Source organism: Bos grunniens, chromosome 1 (assembly GCF_055505025.1).
Source record: "Bos grunniens cultivar Pamir isolate PY7600 chromosome 1, Bosgru_T2T1.0, whole genome shotgun sequence".
Lineage (NCBI taxonomy): Eukaryota > Metazoa > Chordata > Mammalia > Artiodactyla > Bovidae > Bos > Bos grunniens.
The window spans coordinates 87775093-87798741 of NC_141165.1; the positions used below are offsets into that span (position 1 = coordinate 87775093).

At 42.3% G+C, this 23649-nt stretch overlaps 1 protein-coding gene across 3 annotated transcripts in view; it reads left to right on the forward strand.

The window, feature by feature from the left end:
* The window catches only part of SLC12A8 (solute carrier family 12 member 8), a 144361-nt gene that overhangs the window by 108749 nt on the left and 11963 nt on the right, over window positions 1-23649 (forward strand). For all 3 annotated transcript variants that reach the window (XM_086402061.1, XM_086402042.1, XM_086402052.1), the window contains 4 exons: window positions 2390-2536; window positions 6909-7554; window positions 19880-19977; window positions 20684-20801. In XM_086402061.1, coding sequence (XP_086258187.1) covers window positions 2390-2536; window positions 6909-7554; window positions 19880-19977; window positions 20684-20801 — 1009 coding nt within the window. The remainder of the gene's footprint in view (window positions 1-2389; window positions 2537-6908; window positions 7555-19879; window positions 19978-20683; window positions 20802-23649) is intronic.

A 23649-nucleotide genomic window follows, 5' to 3' on the forward strand; every position in this document is an offset into this window, starting at 1 on the left:
TTAAAAAAAAAAAAAAGTCAACAGAAGGTGGAAACAAAGGCTATAGATGAATGATTGCATCTCAGAATGAGTCAGGGGTTTGATACTGGGACTAGTGTCTCTAACAATTTTGTGAGACATCCAGGACACCAACTACAGTGGAGTTGTAAAGCCTTATTACTCCAGCCAGCAGTACTTGCTGAACACTGTGTGCCAGAGGGCCAAGGTGCGGGCGACTTAGAAGCTTATGGCATGCTGGCAAGAGGGGCCATGAGTGTAATTAACCACAGGGTAGATGACCTGCCATTAGAGTATACAAATAAAGTGAGGGAATATTATAGGACATTAATTTCTTCTAGTAATAAAGTGGTAAATAGCGTAGGGTGGGATAGGCATAAATTCATGACACTGAAGTAAGGAAGGGAGATTCATTGGGGATAAAGATGAAGTAATGCATTTAAGGAGAACTAATCCACACTGAATTAAGGAAAAGGTAGGCTCTTTAGTGGCTTATCCACAAAACTTCTGACCTCCCTGACTGTTTGAGGGTTATTCACCTATGTGAGGTCTTGAAGGGAGTGATCCCCATTTTTTATTATAGGACCCCAAATGACCAGACTCTTGCTTGCCTGTCCCTTTGTGCCCCTGGTAGGGCATGTGACTTAGGCTGGGCCCACCAGATGCTTCAGATGTCATGAATGATGCAAAGGTAAGGTGATGGTGAGAATTCATCTTTGGGGCAGCAGGTGCTGATAGCATCTTGATCAGACTGCTCCTGTTCAGGAATCTGAATGTGCTGCTAGCTTTGGGTCTTGCCTTTTTCCAAGCCTCATCTTTCAGCCTTCTGATGATTCTGTGACCCTCCAGTATCCTGTAAACACATGCTTAAAAAATATTTCCTGTCAAGAATCCTGGCTGATACAGATTTTTGGTGCTAGTTTATGGCCAGTGTTCAGTATAGCTTGATGCATTGTTAAAGCAAGGAAGTAAAAACTGCGGTGAGGAACGTCTTCATGGAGAAGGGTATAAGGGACAAAACGGAAAATGAAATCTAATGCAGCTGTAACAGCTGGACAAATGAGCGCTAAAAATACACGGTTCAGGGCATTTGCCTAAAGTAAAATATCAATAGAAAGGAAATGGCACCTCAAATACTTTCCTGTTGGTGTAGATGAAGTTCAGCTCAGGAGGGGGCTATGGACTCACAGACTCATGACACAGCGTGGGACACAGCTGCACACAAGCAGCACTGATCTTTGCAAGGGGACACCAAGCAGAGCAACTCTTCCCTCTCTCCTATCTGCTGGTACCTTGTGGGCTATGTGGATCTCACTTTCTCATTTAACACTTACATCTCTGTATTGGCACCAAGTGGACCAGGATGAACTAAATAGGAGCCCCATGGAAGTGAAGCCAGTGGAGGAAATAGTGTGTCTGGTGCCCCCCAACCTCACATTGAGGTGCAGCAGAGCCCTGAGGAGCACCCACTCATGTCAGGGGCTGGAGGGTGCGCTCATGGAGGAGGAGAGGTTTATGCTGAGTCTTGAAGCACAATTGGGAGTTTAAGAGACAGACAGTGAGTGGCTTAGGGATGTGGACAGAGGGTTCCAGCAAGCAGAGAAATCATGCTGATGGATTCTGAGTGTGCAGAGTGTGGGACTGGAAGTGTCACAGACCATGAAGGGCCAGGTATGTCAGGGCATTGGGGAGTCATTGATATTTTTATGGCAGGGGCATTCATTATGACCAGTGTGCATGTAGGTCATGCTGGCAGAGGCCTGGGGACAGAGTTTAGCCCTTAGCATTCTTGCTGGCAGTGGTTCACAAAGGATAGTCCCCAGGCCATCAGCATCAGTATCACTGGGCGCTTGTTAGACCGTGGAGAAGGGAATGGCTCCCCACTCCAGTATTCTTGCCTGGAAGATCCCGTGGACAGAGGAGCCTGGTGGGCTACAGTCCAGAGGGTGGCACAGGGTTAGACATGACTGAAGCAGCTGAGCATGCACACACTTGTTAGATATCCAAATTTGGGGCCATATACCAGACCTACTGAATCAAGAAACTGTGGGGTAAGACCCAGAAAATCTGTGTTTTAACAAGCACTCTGGATGAATCTGTGATTCACAGGGTCGCAGAGTCGGACACGACTGAGCAACTGAACTGAACTGGATGAATCAGACACAGTCAATTTGAGAAGCTCTGTGTAGGCCGTACAAGAAGTGATGGCGGGTCAAACAAATGGTGGCAGTGCCAAGGTGGTGGGGTGGATCTGAGGTGTTTGGAATATATCTAAGATGTCGAATCTGGAGGATTTATGATCAGATGGGGTGTGGGTGGGTGTGTACCAGGGGAACAGAAGGGAGCAGAAGCAGATTCTGATGTTGAGTAATGAAACTGCCTCCTCATACAGGTGTCCCTAGTGGGCTTCCTATTCCTTTTGGGCTTGTACATCTCATCCTTGGCCTCCTGTATGGGAGGCCTCTATGGAGCCCCCCGGATCCTGCAATGCATCGCCCAGGAGAAAGTGATCCCCGCATTGGCCTGCTTGGGGCAAGGGGTGAGTGACCTTTTCTTTGAGAAATGTATGTTTTTGCTGCTCAACTGACTGTTGGCCAATAAATTGCTTAAGTATTTCTGATAAGAGCCACTGGTCTGGTTCTGGTAGGGAGAAACAAGCCTGCACCCCTGTCCTCTGGATTCTTTGGTCTGGGGCCACTGGACAAAGCATCTGTCAATGTCATAACTTCAGCACTGGGTGCCAAAGTCACAGTAGCACCATGGACCATATAACTGTCACAATAGCACCATGGACCCTGCCACAGCAGAGAGAAATAGTGCCACAACCTTTAGTAAAAATAAATTCCGGATCCTCCAAGTTTAGCCTAGAGGGGAGAACCTCTTGCTGAGGAGAGGACCTGGTCTTTGCAGCTCTAACTCTGTCCTGGAGATTCACCTCCCCTTTGGGGTCGCTTTATGCTGAACTCTCACACTTCTGGTCTCTGGGCTCCCTGTTAATCTTCATAGCCCGAACCCTAACTGATACAACTTGGTCGAGTCAAATCAAATGAGACATTCCTAAAACTGAAGGCGTGACAAGAGAAGGAAGCCGAGAGAACCCCACTTCCCGATAATGTGTTTTGCAAGCTGTCAGTCAGTTCAGTTCAGTCACTCAGTCGTGTCTGACTCTTGGCGACCCCATGAACCACAGCACACCAGGCCTCCCTGTCCATCCCCAACTCCCGGAGTCCACCCAAACCCATGTTGCAAGTTGTAGTTGATTTCTATGTTGTGGAAACACGACAGGGTTTCTGCCCACCCCAGTCCCATCCCCAGCCCCACTCTTGTTTGATGCCACGTAGGTACAAGTCATCTTTAATCCCTCTCTCTGCCTTCCTCTGCTTCTTATCTACCAGTCAGTGTGGACGGGTAGGACAAGTGACTATCATCTCTAGTAACTTCCCTGTGGTATGTGCCTTTTATTTTATTTTAATTTATTTTTATTAGGTAACAGGTGTAGTTGTTCAGTCGCTCAGTTGTATCCAACTCTTTGTGAGCCCCTGGACTGTAGCCGGCCAGGCTCCTCTGTCCATGAAATTCTCGAGGCAAGAATACTGGAAGGGGTTGCCATTTCCTTCTCCAAGATAATGTGTGTACAGGACTCAAAACTAAAAAGATACCCTGAGAATTTTTGCTCCCTCATGAGTCGTTCTACTTTTTCGTCACACATAGCCATGTCCTATCATACCTGGTTTTATTAGTTTTTCATGAATCCTTCTCTCTCTTTACAGCGGTGGTGGTCTGTGTACATTGTTCTTTGCCTTGCTTTTCTTCATTTAATATAGCTTGGAAATCTGTCTTTTCATATGAATATAGAAAGAACTTTCTCATTGTTTTCCCATCATGTGGATATACCGTAGTTTATTAACCAGTTCCCTATAGATAGTATAGCTTCCAGTAAACAGTGCTACAAAGGATACTCTGTGTGTGTGTGTGTATGTGTGTACAATTTTACACATATGCAGATAGATATATCTATAGGATCAATTTTCCTAAGTGAGTTTGCTGGTCAAAGGGTCAGTGCATTTTAATATTAATAGATATTGCCAAAACACCTTCCATGGGAGCTGTATCATTTTGTATTTCTACCAGTAATGTATGACAGTTACTGTCTTCCAGCAGCTAGCATGACTGTTAGACCTGGGCCAAGGACCTTGCTTTATAGGACTCTGTTCTGGTCTCTAGGAGACTCCTGAGGTCAAGGGGACATGCCCTTAGCCTGTGGGCTTACATAAACAGATGGTGACCACATCTGGCCCAGGGACCATGGTTTGCCAGCTCTGGATTACCTCCTCCATATGTATATCTAAACAAAATAGTTCAGTTTTGCCTGCTTTTTAAACTTTATATAAATATGGCATGCTTTTCAGGCATCATTATGTGACTCACCCATGTTTTTGCTGATAGCAGCGGCTTGTTTATTATCATCTCTATATAGCATCCTCATTTGCTGCAGTTTCTCACTAATCCTGCTGTCGTGGTATGTCCCTGTTTGGGACTGTTACGGACAGTGCAGGGAACAGCCTTGTAGTAGACTGGTTCACGTGTGGAGTTCTTCCAGACCTGTTAGTGGAATTGCTCAGTTGTAAGTTGTGTATATCTTTGCTTCGTAGATAGCACTGAACTCTTTCTCCAAAGCAGTTGTGTTAATTTAAACTCCTGTCAGCAGTTGGTAAGTGTTCCCATTCTTCTGTGTTCTTGCCAATACCTGGTATTATCAGATGTTTTAATTTTTGCCAATCTCGTAAGTGTTTAATGGTATCTCACTACAGGCTTAATTTGCATTTCCCTGATTGCTAATGAGGTTGGACATCTTTCATATGTTTAATAGACATCCTTTTGCACATTGTCTTTAGTGGGTTATCTGTCTTCTAATTATTTTGTAGGGATTCTTGTACATTCTGAATTGCTCTTTGTCAGTTACACGTGTTAACAAATATCTTTTCCCATTCTGCAACTTGACTTTTATCTGTGCTATCTTTTGGTAACAGAAGTCCACGTATGACTGTTTTATCACTTTACAACCCACCCTTATCATAGTCCTTCCTGGATCACTAGCATATCCTACAGTTTACCTAAAAACCTCCTTCCACTTATTTTAGACCCTCCTTTTATTTCATTAGTTTTTGACAATTTACTTTATTCTTTATAGTTCTATTGTTAGAGTATGTTAAATAGCTAACCCACTCCAGTACTCTTGCCTGGAGAATCCCAGGACGGAGGAGCCTGGTGGGCTGCAGTCCATGGGGTCACTAGGAGTCGGACACGATTAAGCATCTTCACTTTCACTTTTCACTTTCATGCATTGGAGAAGGAAATGGCAACCCACTCCAGTGTTCTTGCCTGGAGAATCCCAGGGACGGGGGAGCCTGGTGGGCTGCCGTCTATGGGGTCGCACAGAGTCGGACACGACTGAAGCGACTTAGCAGCAGCAGTTCAGCAGCATGCTAAATAGCTGTAGTAAGTATATCCAAAATGTAATTTTCAAAAACAGTGAAATGTATCTTTACTCTTTTAAAAAAAATTTTACTTTGGGTTCTAGGAAGGTGTTTCAGATCAATAGGGCCTCTGATCCTCAGAGACTCAGGCCAATGATGACTTTGCTACCTCCATCCTGTGAAGGTTGAACTCTGTTTCAATCCTCACTAAGGGGGATGCACTTGGAGGAACATACCTGGGAGGTTCACAGATCAGGTCTGGATGTAGCTGACATGCCTGTCCCTCCCATCACAGTGCTAGCATAAAGGAGGTGGGTGCAGTGGTTAGGTCCTGTGTCTATCCTGAGAGTAAGGCTGACAGTATTTCCTGAAGAATGAGGCAATGAGAGGAATCATTAAGAATTTTGCTTACTGAGTAACTAGAAGGATGCAATGGATACTTTCTTAAGTGGAGAAGCTGCAGAGTAGATTTGAGAGGCAGGACATCGAGGGATTAGCAGTTTTGTTTTGGAAATATTTGGTTTGAGGTCCTATTAGACATCAGCTGGAAATGTTGAGTAGACAGTTGACTAAGTCTAGATTTCAGGGAAACATTTCAAGCTGGAGTTTCAAATTTGGGAGCTACGAGCATTAAACTGGTTTTCAAGGCCATGAGCCTGATTGAGGTCCTAGAGAAGGAAGATAGGTAGAGAAGAGAAGGGGTCTGAGGATGGAACTGGAGAGTGCTCTGAATGCAGAATTCAGAAATGTGGAGTGGCCAGTGACAGAGACTGAGGAGCAGCCAGTGACAAGGGGACCAGCAAGAGAAGCAAGGAGACCAGGGAGTAACCAGCTGGGTCGGATGTAATGCTCAGGTCAAGGAAGGCGAGGACTTAGAAGCACTGTTACTTTTGGCCCAAGAACCGTGTCAGGGACTGTGAGGAGTAGCTTCTATGGAGCGACAGGTCACAGTACATGGAGTTAGCACATTTTCTCCACTTCTGTCTTCCTGCAGGTCTCCCATACTCACCCCCATTAGTAACATGTGCATAAATGTGTGTGGGAGAGTTTGTTCATGTTTTTGGAATCTCCCCACCTCAGTCACCAACGAATGTGCTGTGTTTTCTGGAGTCGGCCACTCCCCTTGAGGTTGTTTTCTCCATTAAAGCTTGGGAAGAATCGATTTTGTACCTCTTCGATTTCCAAAGCTGACTTTAAAACCCAGTGAAAGACAAAAAGAAAACTATTTGTGAAGTTCATGTTCTATAGTATTGTCCCATATTAATAGTTACTCTGGATTGGACATCATCATCCCAAGCTTGTAGATGAACTTATTAACACGCCAGGAAGCACATGGGAGAAGTGACTGAGCCAATTTGAGTTGTGTTTCTATCATGCAATGTGATTTTCTTCAGTGAAATTTCATGGTCCTGCATGTTGCTTTTGTTTCTGCAGAAGGGGCCAAATAAAACGCCTGTAGCTGCCATCTGCCTGACCAGCTTGGTGACCATGGCCTTTGTCCTCGTGGGTCAGGTGAACGTCCTGGCCCCCATCGTCACCATCAACTTCATGCTGACATACATCACAGTGGACTACTCTTACTTCTCCCTGTCCATGGGTGGCTGCAGCCTCTCGGAGAGGCCTGAGCTGGTGCCCGGGGAGGGCCTGGGTACTCTCCACTGCTCTGAGCCCCTGCTTCTGGAGAAGGCTCCCAGTTATGGCTCTGAGGGCATTGCCCAGGGCTCCTCTGAGGGCACTCTGCTAGAATTCACCAAGGACATGGATCAGCTCCTCCAGCTAACCAGGAAGCTTGAGAGTAGCCAGCCCAGGGGAGGAGAGAGCCATGGGATCCTAGAGAATCAGAAGGGGAAGACCAAGAAGGCCAGCAAGCAAACCCTCCAAGAGAGCTTCCTCTTGGACCTCAGGTCCCCTGCTTCCTTCTCTCCTGGGGACACTGATGGATGGCCTACTGCCTCCTGGGAAGGGCAGGGGCCCCACGGGAACGCACAGAGTCCCAGAAGTGAAGGGGATCAGCCTAGGGGAGCCTATGGAGCAAAACTCATCCCTGAGCCAAGTAACCAGCCCAGGCCAAGCAGAGAAGGTGGGTGCTTTGCAGTCACACCAGGGCCTCCTAATTTGGGAGTTATCACAAGCCTCTTTCAAATCCTTAGGTCATTTTATAGTTGGGTTTAAAATCCTTGTTAATTTCGTTTGATATTTACTTTAAAATATTATGGTCAGTTATCAGCTGAATTTATAATTCTAATCTGGTATAGAGTGTTAATTTTAAGCATAAATTTCTATCTACTCTTGTATGTTAGGGCTGGGAGCCATGACTAGTAACTAAATATTAATTTCATTTTACTCAAAAATCAGCTAACATGAATGAAACCAGTTTCTCCTTTCAAGGGAAGTGGAAGTGTGTTGTGACCAACTGCCTGGCAAGGGCTCAGTCTGTTTTGTCTTTGGAGGATGAATCTCCCAAACCAGGCAGGAGGGGGATGGAGAGACAGGAGATGTGATAAAGAGGACAGCTTTTCTTTGCTTCCTCGTATCTGCAGACAGAGACAGGGAGATGCTCAAGGGAGACTTCTGGAGCATGAGAAATTCCAAGGGAAGAACTCAGAATTGTTTAGTCTTCCATATTTTAGGTGCTTCTTGTGCTCACTCAGTTGTGTCTGATTCTTTGTGACCCCATGGACTGTGTAGCCTGCGAGGCTCCTCTGTCCGTGGGTTTCCCAGGCAAGAACACTGGAGTGGGTTGCCATTTCCTTCTCCAGGGGATCTTCCTGACCCAGGGATCAAACCTGTGTCTCTTGTTGGCAGGCAGATTTTTTTTTTTTTTTTACCACTGCAGCACCTGGGAAGCCCCGTATTCTAGGTACTTGGCATACATGATTGCATGTCATATAATTGTCGTTAGCACTTCCTATTTTACCACTGAAGACCCCACATCCCAATGAGATTACAAAGACTCCTCAGAGCTGGTATTCTGCATGCCTGGATATCACACCCCGGTCTCTCTGTATCTGAAGCCCAGTACCTTCCTCTGCATTAACCTGTTTCCTGAGGTCTGTGCAGACAAGTGTGGGTAAAGAGGAGGAGACAGGGGACATAGAAGAGATGTCCAAAAATAATTGCTTTGGGTTCTTTTGTACACCTTCTTTTCCTTCTTTACCTCCAGATAGGTGGATGGTTCTTAATGGTAGGAGCATAATTAAAAATCTTTAATCATATCATTTTTGTCAAAATAACAAGTACAGTTTAATAAGCCAAGTGGAATTAAAAGTCACATAGCCAGAAATAGTAGTCCTATTCTTCTACACCATCCCTCTTCTCCATCCTGTAGTTCCACTCCCATAAAATCCCACTTTCAACCAAATCGTGTTAACCTTCATGTTACTAAATAATATATTTGTATTGCTACTTCTTGATATATCAGTTTTAGATATCATTTTTTAATTTACTATTATGATAAATGAATACTAGCTCATTTATGCCACTCTGATTTCTCACCCAATGTCCCCCATGTAATTACATCACAGTTTTAAAAATTAATTTTAGTAGCTACTATTCATATTATCATGATTAAGTAAATATTGCTTAACTATGAGCTATATATTATACTATGATTACATTGCCTTTTTTGTCCAACTTCTTCTGTTTCCTGGGGTTAATAATTGCCATGGTTTTTTCATTTGCTTGGTTTTTCTGTCATCATTTTTCTCTCTGTACTCCGGTGAATATGGCAAATGGCTCTCAATGTTAAGTTCCGAATGCTCAAATTCTTAAGACAGTCATCATGTCCATTTGCTTTTTCTTGTCTGTCCTATGGCTCCTACCTGATCCCCTCGTCTGTCAGTTCTTTAGGCCTGCTACAAAGCTGTTGTCTTGGAATTCCTCTTTGTCTTTTTTTTTTCCTACTTGGCATTTACCGACCTCTCTATGTTAGAAGAATTTCCAGTGCTATGAGTGTTGGTGGGAGGCAGAGCAAGCCTTTCACACTTAAAACTGAAAATGTCAGATGCTCAGTTTTCCAGTCCCTCCTACAGCCAGAGTTCAGGCACAGGAATAAACCTCAGTGAATCAGATAAGCTGAGTCCAAGTGAATCAGATACTTGGAACTGGAAACCTGAAGAGATGAGGGCTTTGAGGAACTCTCTGGAAGCATGATACTGGCTGCAGGGTGACTACATTTCTGGCTCCACCATCCAGGGCTTTTCAGGGTCAACGGTGTGGGAACCTTGGTCGCTGCAGCAGTGATATCCCCTCTACACTGCTTTGACATATAATTTGGAGTGTTGTCCTTGGCTGTTTACCTCTGAGATTGATTCACTAGCCTTTCCAGCTATTCTCAGAGACCGGGAAATATCTTTTTAGCTGGTCATATTACCCTGTTCTTGATTTCCAAGAGCTCTTGGTTGTAATCTGATTTGTCTTTATCTTTTAAAAAAATTTGAAAATCATCTCATTCTTGTTTTATGGGTACAATATTTTCCAGGTAATATTAGTTTTTCTCCTTTTAAAGTCTTTTTCTGCCCTATGATCTTTAGATTCTTTTCTCTTTGGCTTCGTCTCATGCTCCCTTTTATATTGGAGGCTTTACTAAAATATCTGTTGATCTTTTGATTTCCTTTTCTCCTTAGAAGTGAGTCCTGAAAAGCTGTTGAGAAGACCTGTGTCCTGGACAGAGCTTATTGGTTAGGGCACCTCATTGTAGAGTGATCAAGAAGCTGGCTTTTTCATGAGAGGACCCCCAAGTGTGATTAGCTAGAGATTTCCTCTGTGGCTCTTCAGTTCCTCCGGAGAAGAGTCCTTTAATCTCTTGCCTGGGAGTCCCCCAGAGAGCCAGGTGATATAAGGGAGTTGAGGTACCCCACTGCTTGGGATACAGACGTCATTGAATCCTGCAGTTTCTAGCTCCATCCCCTCTCTCTTTGTTATGCCTGGTGTCCCAAGTCCAGACCCTCTCTGGTTGGATTCCTTCAGAGGAACCCCCTTGCCCTCCACCAACACACACACACCTTGGGGAGGGGTCAGGCAAAGAGGAGTTATTCCCCAGCTGCATGAACAGAGGAAAGGAACTTGATGCCCAGCTGTTTCATATACAGTCTTGCGAACGGTCGCCTGCAGCGTCCCACTTCCTGGTCCTGAACTTTGTGTGGTCCACTAGGGTACCTTGGGTTGGTCCTTGCCAGCACCCTCTCTGGGGGCCCTAGAGTTCATCCTCGGCTCTGCTCAGTTTGTTACTACTCCTCTGCTACCTCTCCACCTTCCAAGACTTGTTTTTATCTTGTTTCTCTGATTCTTCTTGTGTTTGTGGGTTTATGGCTATTTAGTTCCTGTTCTGTTTTCTTAGTGGGTTATCAGGAAAGAAGTGTGGTCATTTTGCAACATTTAATCAGTGATGTTGCCACATCTTAGAAATGTCCTGAGCTCTTTTTGACCCCTCCCTCTCCTCCATTCTTGCTGCCTGTACCTTGGTGCAGGCCCTCATTATTCGGCACCCAGATTCTTGTTTATCTCCACGCTCATCTCCAGACTCCAGATTCTCCCATACATATCCTCTTTATCCTTTTCACTGTCCTCTGAATGATCTTTCTAGAGTAAAATTCTCATCCTGTCTCTTTTACTTAAAAACCTTCGTTGGAATATAATACCTTCCATCTTGGTGTGATTTGCAAGGTTCTTGGCAGTCTTGCCCTACCCTACCTTCCTGGGCACTTTTCTCATGACAACCCATATAACGTATGTTCAGCCACACCCAGATGTGTGCCCCAAACACATCGTATTCTTTATTCCTTCCTGCCTTTGCAATGCCATTCTGCCAGCTGCAATTGCATTGCTCCTCCTCTTCCATCTGAAATGCTGACTTGCAGTTTAAAATCCATTTGACTTTTCAGACCCACTCTGAGAAGGATTCCCTGATCTCCTCTCGTATGCAAGCATAACATTTGAGCCACACTAAAGGTAGGAACACTTATCACATTGTTTTATACATTTGCTTACACATTTGTCTTCAGGCTTACTCATCTATCTGTCTAAGGAAAAGAAATGTTAGTTTTATTCCTTTGCCCCTAGTCTGTGAGCTACCTTTAGTCACAAACCATGTCTTTCTACCTTGTCTTCATCGACAATATTCCCACACAGTACATGACACTGACAAACACTCAGTAAAGGCTAATAAACTGATTAACAATTGTACAGATACTGGCTAAAAATTTTAAACATTGATAGGTAGAGTAGAAAGAGTTAAACTATAAGAACCTAATGTGTGACAAACCAGATGCCATAAAATAATGAGTCAAATCACTAGTGAATATATATTGTTGAGAGTAAGTGGATCAAAAAATTAACTTGGGGCTGTATTTGATACCTTATTTAGCCACAAATTCCTTATTTATAACAGCTGCCCAAGAAAGAGATTTGTGACTATTGAAGATATCATCAAAGACAAAAAGGATCTGATTAAACAGAAATAAAAAACATTTGCACAACGCAGTGTCACAGAAGGAAACAATTATTCCAACAAACACAACTGATAAAAACATACCTCCCAAAGCATATTATTTTTAAAAACAGGAAGGTCAAAATCCAGATTCCACTAAAGAGAGGTCAGAAGAAATGAACACGCAATTTACATTTGAAAAAACAGTGCCCAGACTCACTCACTGTCCATTCAACAAACTAACTTTTGTGATTAAGTGTTGAATGTTGTTAGTAGCTAAAAATAGGAAGCATTTACTGAGTCTGTCCCACGTGCCTGGTGTGGAGATACTCTCTTAAATACGGATGATCTCAGCTCAGATCTAGGCACTGTTACTAGCTTTTTCCAGATGGCAAAGGTGAGGCTTAGGGAAGTTATACACTTACTCAGAATATGTGGCAGCTGGAATTTGAACCCAGGTTTATCTCATTGTAGAATCTGTGTTCTAAACCACAATCAGTTCAGTTCAGTTCAGTTGCTCAGGCGTGTCAGACTCTTTGCAACTCCATGAATCGCAGCACGCCAGGCCTCCCTGTCCATCACCAACTCCCGGAGTTCACTCAAACTCACGTCCATCGAGTCGGTGATGCCATCCAGCCATATCATCCTCTGTCGTCCCCTTCTCCTCCTGCCCCCAATCCCTCCCAGCATCAGAGTCTTTTCCAATGAGTCAAGTCTTCGCATGAGGTGGTCAAAGTACTGAAGTTTCAGCTTTAGCATCATTCCTTCCAAAGAACACCCAGGACTGATCTCCTTCAGAATGGACTGGTTGGATCTCCTTGCAGTCCAAGGGACTCTCAAGAGTCTTCCCCAATAGCACAGTTCAAAAGCATCAATTCTTTGGCACTCAGCTTTCTTCACAGTCCAACTCTCACATCCATACATGACCACAGGAAAAACCATAGCCTTGACTAGACGGACCTTTGTTGGCAAAGTAATGTCTCTGCTTTTGAATATGCTATCTAGGTTGGTCATAACTTTCCTTCCAAGAAGTAAGCTTCTTTTAATTTCATGGCTGCAGTCACCATCTGCAGTGATTTTGGAGCCCCCCAAAATGAAGTCTGACACTGTTTCCCCATCTATTTCCCATGAAGTGATGGGGCCAGATGCCATGATCTTAGTTTTCTGAATGCTGAGCTTTAAGCCAGCTTTTTCACTCTCCTCTTTCACATTCATCAAGAGGCTTTTTCGTTCCTCTTCACTTTCTGCCATAAGGGTGGTATCATCTGCATATCTGAGGTTATTGATATTTCTCCAGGCAATCTTGATTCCAGCTTGTGCTTCTTCCAGCCCAGCATTTCTCATGATGTACTCTGCATAGAAGTTAAACAAGCAGGGTGATAATATACAGTCTTGACATATCCTTTTCCTATTTGGAACCAGTCTGTTGTTCCATGTCCAGTTCTAACTGTTGCTTCCTGACCTGCATATAGGTTTCTCAAGAGGCAGGTCAGGTGGTCTGGTATTCCCATCTCTTTCAGAATTTTCCACAGTTGATTGTGATCCACACAGTCAAAGGCTTTGGCATAGTCATTATAGCAGAAATAGATGTTTTTCTGGACCTCTCTTGCTTTTTCGATGATCCAGCAGATGTTGGCAATTTGATCTCTGGTTCCTCTGCCTTTTCTAAGACCAGCTTAAACATCAGGAAGTTCCCGGTTCACGTATTGCTGCAGCCTGGCTAGGAGAATTTTGAGCATTACTTTACTAGCGTGTGAGATGAGTGCAATTGTGCGGTAGTTTGAGCATTTTTTGCATTGCCTTTCTTTGGGATAGTATGTATATGCTGCTTGGGTCAGTGTCTATTATGAACTAGGCCGTGGTACTGAAAATGTTAGTTGCTCAGTTGTGTTCGACTCTTTGCAACCCTAAGGACTGTAGCCTGCCAGGCTCCACTGTCCATGGGACTTTTCAGGCAAGAATACTGGAGTGGGTAGCCATTCCTTTCTCCAGGGAATCTTCCCAATCCAGGGATCAAACCTGGGTTGAATGAATCCAATTTAAACCACCATTAAAATATCATTGCATATCTATTAAGCTATCAAAAATTTCAATAAAAAGTATTTAGGTCAGTGGAAATCAGGTATTATACGTAAACATTGTTGGAAGCAAGGTCAATGGAGTCATTCCTTTTGGATTGATTGATTAGTTTTTTCATCAAACTTAGGAGGTTTGGGGTCATGATTTCTTCGGAAAGCAGTAGTTTTGTTGCCAGAGGGAGCAAATTTGTGGCCTGTCCCTTTATAAGCTCAATGTGGTGAGCCAAGTAGAAATGGAATGGGGAAATTTTTGGCTTTGCTAGCCTGAGGGAGTGGAACCAGTGAGGGTGAGCAGTGTACCAGCCAGAAATTTAATAGGGAGATTCTAGAAATGAGAGAGCCATAGAAAGACTGTAGCTCCCCACACCGCTGATCTGGGCAGCCTGAGAGAGACTAGGAAAAGTCAGTCCGCTTCAACTGTGGTTCCCAACCCACACACAGATCTGCTGGCAGAGGGGGAAGCCTCCTCGGCCACATAGACACAGGGGCAAGCTCTGTGCGACTAAAAACTGGAGTGGGAATATGAGTAGCCCAGGAGGAAGATTGTAAGCTCTCACTGTTCTTACCCTCAGCTCCAGCAGTTTTAGAAAAATAAACACTTCTTAGTTTGTCTCCATTTGGTAAATTTCTAGAGCCCCAAGGGACTGTTTCTGATAATTTCATCTAGTTGTATACCTATCTCTTACAGAGAGGATTTACTGCCCTCTTCACATTGCAGTAGCTGGAAGTCCCTCTGGTTCATCCTCTCTGGAGAATGAACTTTTAGGATGTAACAAGAAATATAAAACTGTCTAATCACTCTGACTTAGTAAATCTAGTTGGGGGAAGTGTATCTCAAGAAAACAACCGTAAACTGAACAGCAAACCATAAGTATTTACCGGATTCTCATAACTGCACTGTTGGTGCTGATGACAACCTAGAAATAAATGTGCAGTATTTGATAAGTGGTTAAAAGATTGCAGAATCAACATGATCAGATACCACATGAACTTGAAACATGCATGAAACATGATCACTTATGGACATATCAGTGCCCATTCTTATTTTGTACGTGCTAGTCAGAACTATGTGTTTGTTTATCCTGATGAAAATATGGAGTGTATTTCCAGAGGTGGCTTCATATTGATTTTAAATAATTTCTATAAAATTATTTAAATTTGTGGTTTAAAAAATTGACATAATTGTTTTCCCCTTCAGGCCTAAAGTCTTCATGTCTGCATGGGTTTTATGAATACAGAACTTGTTAGACATACTGCTACATTTTAAAAGACAATTTAACGTTATATATTATGTTTCTTATATTTCATATTTTTAACATGCCTAATACATGCTTCCCTGGTAGCTCAGCTGGTAAAGAATCTGCCTGCAATGCAGGACACTCTGGTTCAATTCCTGGATCAGGAAGTTTCCCTGGAGAAGGGATAGGCTACCCACTCTAGTATTCTAGGGTTTCCCTGGTGGCTCAGATGGTAAAGAATCCCCTGGCAGTTGCAGGAGACCTGGGTTTGATCCCTGGGTTGGGAAGATCCCCTGGAGGAGGGCATGGCAACCTCCAGCGTTCTTGCCTGGAGAATCCCTGTAGACAGAGGAGCCTAGAGGGTTACAGTCCATGGGGTTGCAAACAGTTGGACACTACTGAGCGACTAAGCACACAGTGCTTACCTGTTCGTTTTGTGACTAAAGCTTGATAAAATTGCCTTCCCAGTTGTTATTCTATTATTTCTAACATGAAAAACTGTCTCCTTCTGCCACTAATCTATAAGACTTATTTCTTTCAGCATAATCCTTGAAAAGAGGGAGGGGAAAATCCTTCACTCATTTTGGAAGGGTTTTGAAACCATAGCTGTTCAGAATTCTAATAATTGTCTGCTTTTATTGTCATACCTATTCAGAGTCATTGAGCATCCTTGACTGAATTCTCCCTTGCATTGCTGATGTGTAAAACTGCACTGTGCTTGCGTAGAAGACACACCCCTTCCTATCACTGTCCCTGTAGTTCCTCAAGAAAACACACATATACACTCATAGCTCCCTTGAGTATAGTGTAATTGAGTTGGTGTAAGATCAAGTGTGAAAAAGTAAGTTTAACACTTGGCAAACATTTTGTTTCAGTTAGGCAAAAATCTAAGTTCTTCACCAGTCGTGTTTCTTCTTAATAACCAGTGGAACAACTATATTTCACTAAGCTTGTGATTGAAAAAATGAATCATGCCTTGGGCATGTTGAAAGTATACAATGTAATCAAAGACAATCTTAACAGTGCTTCGTCTTAAAAAAAAAAAAAAATAATAGCACTGTCAATTCAAATCAATTATAAACCTTGGCAGAGTTTTCCAAAATTTGTTTTATTGTAGTTGATTTATAATGTTGTATTAACTTCTGTATAGCAAAGTGATTCACTTATACATATATATATATTCTTTTTCCTATTCTTTTCCATTATGGCTTATCCCAGGATATCGAATATAGTCCCTGTGCTAGACAGTAGGACCTTGTTGTTTATCCATTCTATATGTAACAGTTTGTGTCTGCAGTCCATCCTTATGACCTCGTCCTTGGCAACCATGTCTGTGAGTCTGTTTCTGTTTTGTAGATAGGTTCATTGGTGTCGCATTTAGAGTCCACGCACCAGTGACGCCGTTTGGTACCTGTGTTTGTCTGCCTGACTTCCTTCACTTAGTATGATGATCTCTAGGTCCATCCATGTTGCTGCAAATGGCATTATTTCGTTCTTTTTTAATGGCTGAGTAGTATTCCATTGTATATATGTACCACATATTCTTTATCCACTCACCCGTCAGTGGACATTTAGGTTGTTCCCGTGTCCTGGCTATTGTAAATAGTGCTGCAATGAACATTGGGGTGCATGTATCTTTTCAGATTATAGTTTTGTCTGGATACATGCCCAGGAGTGGGATTGCTGGATCATATGCAGCTCTGTTTTTAGATTCTTAAGGAACCTCCATACCTTTCTCCATCGTGGCTGCACCGATTTACATCCCCACAACAGTGTAGGAGGGTTTCCTTTTCTCTACACCCTCTCCAGCATTTGTTATTTGTAGACTTTTTAATGATGGCCACTGTCTCATATGAGGTGAAACATCATTGTTGTTTTGATTTGCATTTCCCTAATAATTAGTGATGGTGAGCATTTTTTCATGTGCTTCTTGGCCATCTGTATGCCTTCTTTGGATAAACGTCTAGGTCTTCTGGAAGAGTTTCTTTTAATCCACAATTAAAAAGGAGACATTTGTTGAGCACTTCCTATGCACAAACTGCCTAGATTTGACATTTAGAGCTACAAAAGACAGTCTTTGCCTTCAAGATAGGGAGGGGTAAAAAGTAAGTATAGTGGGTTGGAAGTATATGATAAAGGCAGACATGCTGAGAGGATGCAGACTTCTCTGGGGCCTGGGTGGGTTTGTCATTCATGTACCCTCATGCATGGGATATTTACCACTTTCCAAGCACTATTCTAGACTAGGGATGGAGAACATGCTGAATAGATGTAGAAGGTCTCTGCTGTCATTGATGTTGCCTTCTATCAGGAAAGACACATAATAAACAAGCAAACACACATACGGAATGTCAGTAAGTGATGTCATGTGATGAATCATAAAGTGGGGTAACAGGATAGAAACTAGGGTGGGAATAGTGGTTCTGTTTCAGATAGGTTTGTCAGAAAAGATCTTTTTAAGAAGAGGATATTTTTGTGGAAAACTGAAGTGTATAGAGTAGTGAGCCAGGCAGAGATGTGAGGGAAGAGTTCCAGGTAGAGGAAATGGCATGTGTAAAGGTAGAGATGGGAATTGGATTGGCAAATTGCAAGAAGAGCAGAATCCCAGGAGTGACTGGAGAGGAATGGGTCACGGGAGATGGATAGGAGATGAGCACAGTAAGGAACGCAGAGGTCAGTCCTGTGTAGTCACACATGCCATGGTGACCACAACAGAAGGTCCCTGGAAGTTCTAGCTAGGGGTGTGATATGATAAGATCCAGCCTTAAAGAAGATCACTGGCTTTGTGAGGAACAGATTGTATAGAAGTAGCAGAAGGACCTAGAGCCTGCTTGGAGGTATATTAATTAAGGGAGGCTAAACTGCTGTAACAAATAGGTAAAAACTTAGCGGCTCAAACACAATGGAACTTTATTTCTCACTTGCACTAATAGTCCAGGAGGGGTGTTCCAAATCAGTGGGAGGCTCTCCTCCATGCATTATTCAGGGACCCAGCCTCCTTCCATTGTTACGATTCCACTATCCAGCCAGTCCATCCTAAAGGAAATCAGTCCTGAATATTCACTGGAAGGGCTGATACTAAAGCTGAAGCTCCAGTACTTTGGCCACCTGATGCCAAGAACTGACTCATTTGAAAAGACCCTGATGCTGGGAAACATTGAGGGCAGGAGGAGAAGGGGACGACAGAGGATGAGATGGCTGGATGGCATCACCGACTCAATGGACGTAGGTTTGGGTGAACTTCGGGAGTTGGTGATGGACAGGGAGGCCTGGCGTGCTGCGGTCCATGGTGTCGCAAAGAGTCAGACACGACTGGGCGACTGAACTGAACTGATCCCCTAGGACCTCGTCGTGAACAAAATCAAGACTGAGTTCCCATATTCAGATTTCAGGCACAGAGAAGAGGTATACCTACTCTCTCAAAGGCGTTGGTGCAGAACTGGCACTCACCACTTGTGTTCACATTCTGTTGGTGAGAGCTTAGTCACATGACCACACCTAACTGCAGTAAAGAAGAGTGCTGAGGACTGAATGAAGTATTTGGGGGTCAGAAGGAAGAGACGAGCCAGTGAAGGAGACTGAGTAGTGGACAGTGAGATAGGAGGAAAAGTAGGAGACCAAGGCATCTTAGAAACCAGGAGACAAATATATTTCAGTCAGGAAAAAGTGATCACATGTGTCAGATGCTACCAGAAAGGGCAAATGAGATGAGGAGTTGACCATTGAATTTGAAAAGATTCAAGTCACTGACAGCCTGAGGAAGAGTAGTTTTAGTGGAGTGGTGTGTACTATCCTAAAAGTAGGTTGAGGAAACAATAGGAGGTAAAAACCACATAGGCGATTCTTTTGAGAACTTTTGCTATAAGGGAGACAAAAAAACAATAGGACAGTAGCTAGGGGATGACCAGAAACTTTCTTTAGTTGGAAGAAATTACAGTGTATTTGTATTTGATGAGGATGATTTGGTAGAAGATGGAAAACTTGATGACGCAGAGGTGAAATGAGCAGGGCGCAAATATAGGGATGGGCCTTAGGTAGGAGCCAGCACTGTTCATCTGCTTCCTCAATGGAAAGGCAGAAGAGAGGGCACAGGTGAAAGCAGGTTGGCAGACTTGCTGATGAAAGGATATGAAAGCTCTCTTTTGAGAGGACAGGTTGTAAATTTATTACATCAGAGCATAGGAGAATGAGTTAACTTAAGGTATAAGACTTGTGAGTGATGCTGAAATGAGAAGGTAGATGATCTGTCCAAGGGAGTGCTTGCTAATAGTCTTGGGCATGGACTCTAAGCTAGGTAAGAGGGTAATGAAAAGAGAAAGTAGGTGGTAGGAAGCAAAAACATATTAGGGCAAGTTGACTGAAGGTCCCCCTGCAGGCTATGAATAGTTGGGGTGGGAGACAGCAGAGTGAAGGAGAAAAAAAAAAACAGAGGTGATGGACTGAGGGCAGATTTATTGAAATCATGATTTAGGAGGTGAACTTTCTGGTAAAGACAAGCCTCAGGTGTGGCCCAGGAAACTAATGGTTGAGGTGAGTGGACATTGTCTTTTAGACTGAATTACAAAATTAGAGAAGAGGAGCACATAGGTGTTTGCTAATAGAAACACTAGAAGCTTTGATAACAAAATAGTAACCAAGGATTTTGGCTCATTTATTTTTTAGATTTCTTCCTGAAGTCCAGACTACAGGAACAAGGTATCCAGAGGAGACCAACTTCTTTCTACACTCACATATGCAATCCCTGGGTCTCCCTGTTGGGGGTGAGAACCTTCATTTTGATCTCAACTGTTCTTGAGACTTAATTCAGGTGGATACATGTGTGATCTTGGGGTGGGGGTTGAGGGGAGGACAGAGGAAAGTCTTTATTAGGAGAAATGTGTTTTAATTGCCTGATATATTAGAATTTAGATGAGGCTACACATGGCAAGATTACATTTAATGAACCATTTATTTTAATCAATGGTTTACTTTTTAAATAATCATCTCTGATAAATTCTGGATCACTGAATTTCCAGGTATACCATATTAGCATAATTTAATTTGCTTCTCTTAGAGAGGAGTAGGACAAGGAGCTAGAATAGAATATCTATTTATTGATTGTTTTGATTAGAAGGTACTTTCAGCAGGACATCTTCTCAAATATCTTCTGTAAAGAGGTTTTTGCATTACAAGTAAACTTCAGTTATTCAGACTTCTATAGGATTCATAAGTTGATGAGAGGACCATTGTTTCTAAAGGTCCTAGTCTTATCAAGGGTTTTTGTTTGTTTTTTGAGGGGACCACACCACGTGGCTTGCGGAATCTTAGTTCCCAGACCAGGAAGCAAGCCCTGGTTCCCTGCAGTAGAAGCGTGGAGTCCTAACCACTGGAGCACAGGGAATTCCTCCGCTTAAGGCCCTTGTCTTGTGGCTTGCTTAGTGCATGTTTCAGCCATGAGCTGACTTGCTCTTCCTTCTCTTTCCACAGGCTGTTGGGTCCCTTCTCATCATGTTTGTTATCCAGTGGGTCTATACCCTGGTTAACATAGGTGTTGCTGCCATTGTATATTTCTACATTGGTCGGACAAATCCTGGACTTCACCTTGGTGAGCAATACAGCCATTCTGCCACCACCTCCTTTCTTCTCTTTCAGCATTTATTGAAAAGCACAGGTTTTGAACACCTATTAAATGCCAACACTGACTCAGATACAAATCCCACTTTCAAGCTGACAGTCTAGGAGAAAAAAATATGGCATGTGCATAAATGATAACAAATGAAAAATAATAATAAATTGTGAGGTTTATAAGACACGTAGAAGTAAAATGGATGGCAACAATAGCCTAAGAGCCAGGAGGGAAGAAATAGGAATAGACTGTTGAAAGTTTCTTATCCTGTATGTGAAGTACTAGAATATCACTTAAAGATAGACTGTGGTAAGTTACAAAGGTGTATTACAAACCCTAAGCAACTACTAAAAGACAAGTATACCTTGAAAATATTGTGAGTTCAGTTCTAGATCACTGCACTAAAATGAATATCACAATAACGCAAGTCACACACTTTTTTTTGTTCCCTAGTGCATACAAAAGTCATATTTATACTATACAGCAGTCTGTTAAGTGTGTGCATTATGTCTAAAAAACATTGTACATATCTTACTATTAAAATACTTTATTGCTAAAAAATGCTAACCATCGTCTAAGCCTTCAAGTCACAGTAGTAACATCAAAGATCACTGATCACAAATCACCATAAGAAATGTAATATTAATAATAGTGAAAAGGTTTGAAATATTATAACAATTACCATAATGTGACTCAGAAAGTGAGCCAGTACTGTGGGGGAAATGGCCCTGGTAGACTTGCTTGATGCATGGTTGCCACAAACCTTCAACATGTAAAAGATGCAGGACTCAGAAGCACAGTAAATGTAGTGCAATAAAATGAGTTATGCCTATAACACAACAAAGACTTACAGCTAATCAGCCAATAAAGAATATAAAATGGAACACTCAAATCAGAAAAAAGAGAAAAAGATAATAGACCAAAAACAAATAGCAAGGTGGTTTATGTAAACCTAGCCATATCGATAGCCACACTAATTTTAAATGGTCTAAACACTCCTGATTAAATGGTCTAAACCATTGTCAGATTGAATTTGTCAGTTCTCAGTTTGAATTGAGATTATCAGATTGAATAAAAAGCATGATCTAGTTGTTGCTCTCTACAAAAAACCTACTTTCAACGTAGAGAAGCAAATAAGTTACAAGTAAAAGAATGGGACAAGCTATATCGTGATAAATCAGACAAAGCTGGAGTGACTATATTAACAGAAGACAAAGTAGATTTCAGAGAAAAGAATATTACCAGGGATAAAGAGGGTCATAAAGACAAAGGGAAAATTAACCAAGAGGACATAATAAATCTTATTATTGATGCACTTAAAAACAGAGCTTTGAAATACAGAAAACAAAGCCTGATACATCTGCAATAATAAGTAGAAAAGTTCTCAATTATATTCAGATTTCAACACCTCTATCTCAATACTTGATAAAACAAGTAGGAAAAAAATCAGTAGGGCTTTAGAAGACTTGACTAACATTATCAACAAATGTGGCCAAATTGATAGTGTAGAATATTCTATATAACAACAGCAGGATATATATTCTTTTCAAGTGAAAAGAATGAAACATTTACCAGAATAAACTGTATTTTAGGACATTTTTTTAAAGTCTCAGTAAATTTAAAGTATTTAAGTCAATACAAGAACAAAGAGGAAGTGAATTAGAAATAAATACCAGAAAGATGTCTGGAAAATCCCCAAATATTTAGAAACTAAAGAACACTGAATAACACTAAATGACTAAGAATACTAAAGAGCACTAAATATACTAAAGAAACTAATTAACTCATGGTTCAAAGAAGAAATAAGTAAAATTTTAAAGGATTTTTAACTGAATGAAAATGAAAATATAACATCAAAATTGTGGGCTGCAGCTAGTTCAGTGCTCAGAGGGAAGTTTACTCCATCAAATGTTTATATTAGAAAAGAAAAATGTCTCAAATCAGTAACCACTGTTTCCCATTTAAGAATGATTTTTAAAAAATGCAAACTAGCCTATAATGACAGCATTATCAGTGGTTGCCTTTGGATGGGGTGGAGGTGTGGATATGAGGGAGGGAGGTCTTAGGAAGTGGCTTGAGGGGACTTGGAGGTGATAGATACGTTCAGGATCCTGCTTTTAGTGGTGCTTTCACAATATATACATGCATTAACACCAAATGGTACACTACAAATGCATATCGTTGTTGTTCAGTCGCTCAGCTGTGTCCGACTCTGCGTCCCCATCGACTACAGCACGCCCGGCTTCCCTGTCCTTCATTATTTCCTGAAGTTTGCACAAACTCATGTCCACTGAGTTGGTGATGCCATCAAACCATCTCATCCTCTTTTGTCCCCTTATCTTCCTGCCTTCAATCTTTCCCAGCATCAGAGTCTTTTCCAGTGAGTCAGCTCTTTGCCTTAGGTGGCCAAAGTGTTGGAGCTTCTGCTTCAGCATCAATCCTTCCAATGAATATTGAGGGTTGATTTCCTTTAGGATTGACTAATTTGATCTCCTTGCTGTCCAAGGGACTCTCAAGAGTCTTCTCCAGCACCACAGTTCTAAGGCATCAATTCTTAGGCACTTACTGTCTGGCTCTCACATCTATGTACATGACTACTGGAATAACCATAGTTTTGACCATATGGACCTTTGTTGACAGAATAGTGTCTCTGCTTTTTAATACACTGTCTAGGTTTGTCATAGCTCTTCTTCCAAGGAACAAGCGTCTTTTAATTTCATGGCTGCAGTCACTCCATAGTGATTTTGGAGCCCGAGAAAATAAAGTCTGTCACTGTTTCCATTGTTTCCCCATCTGTTTGCCATGAAGTGATGGGACCAGATGCCAT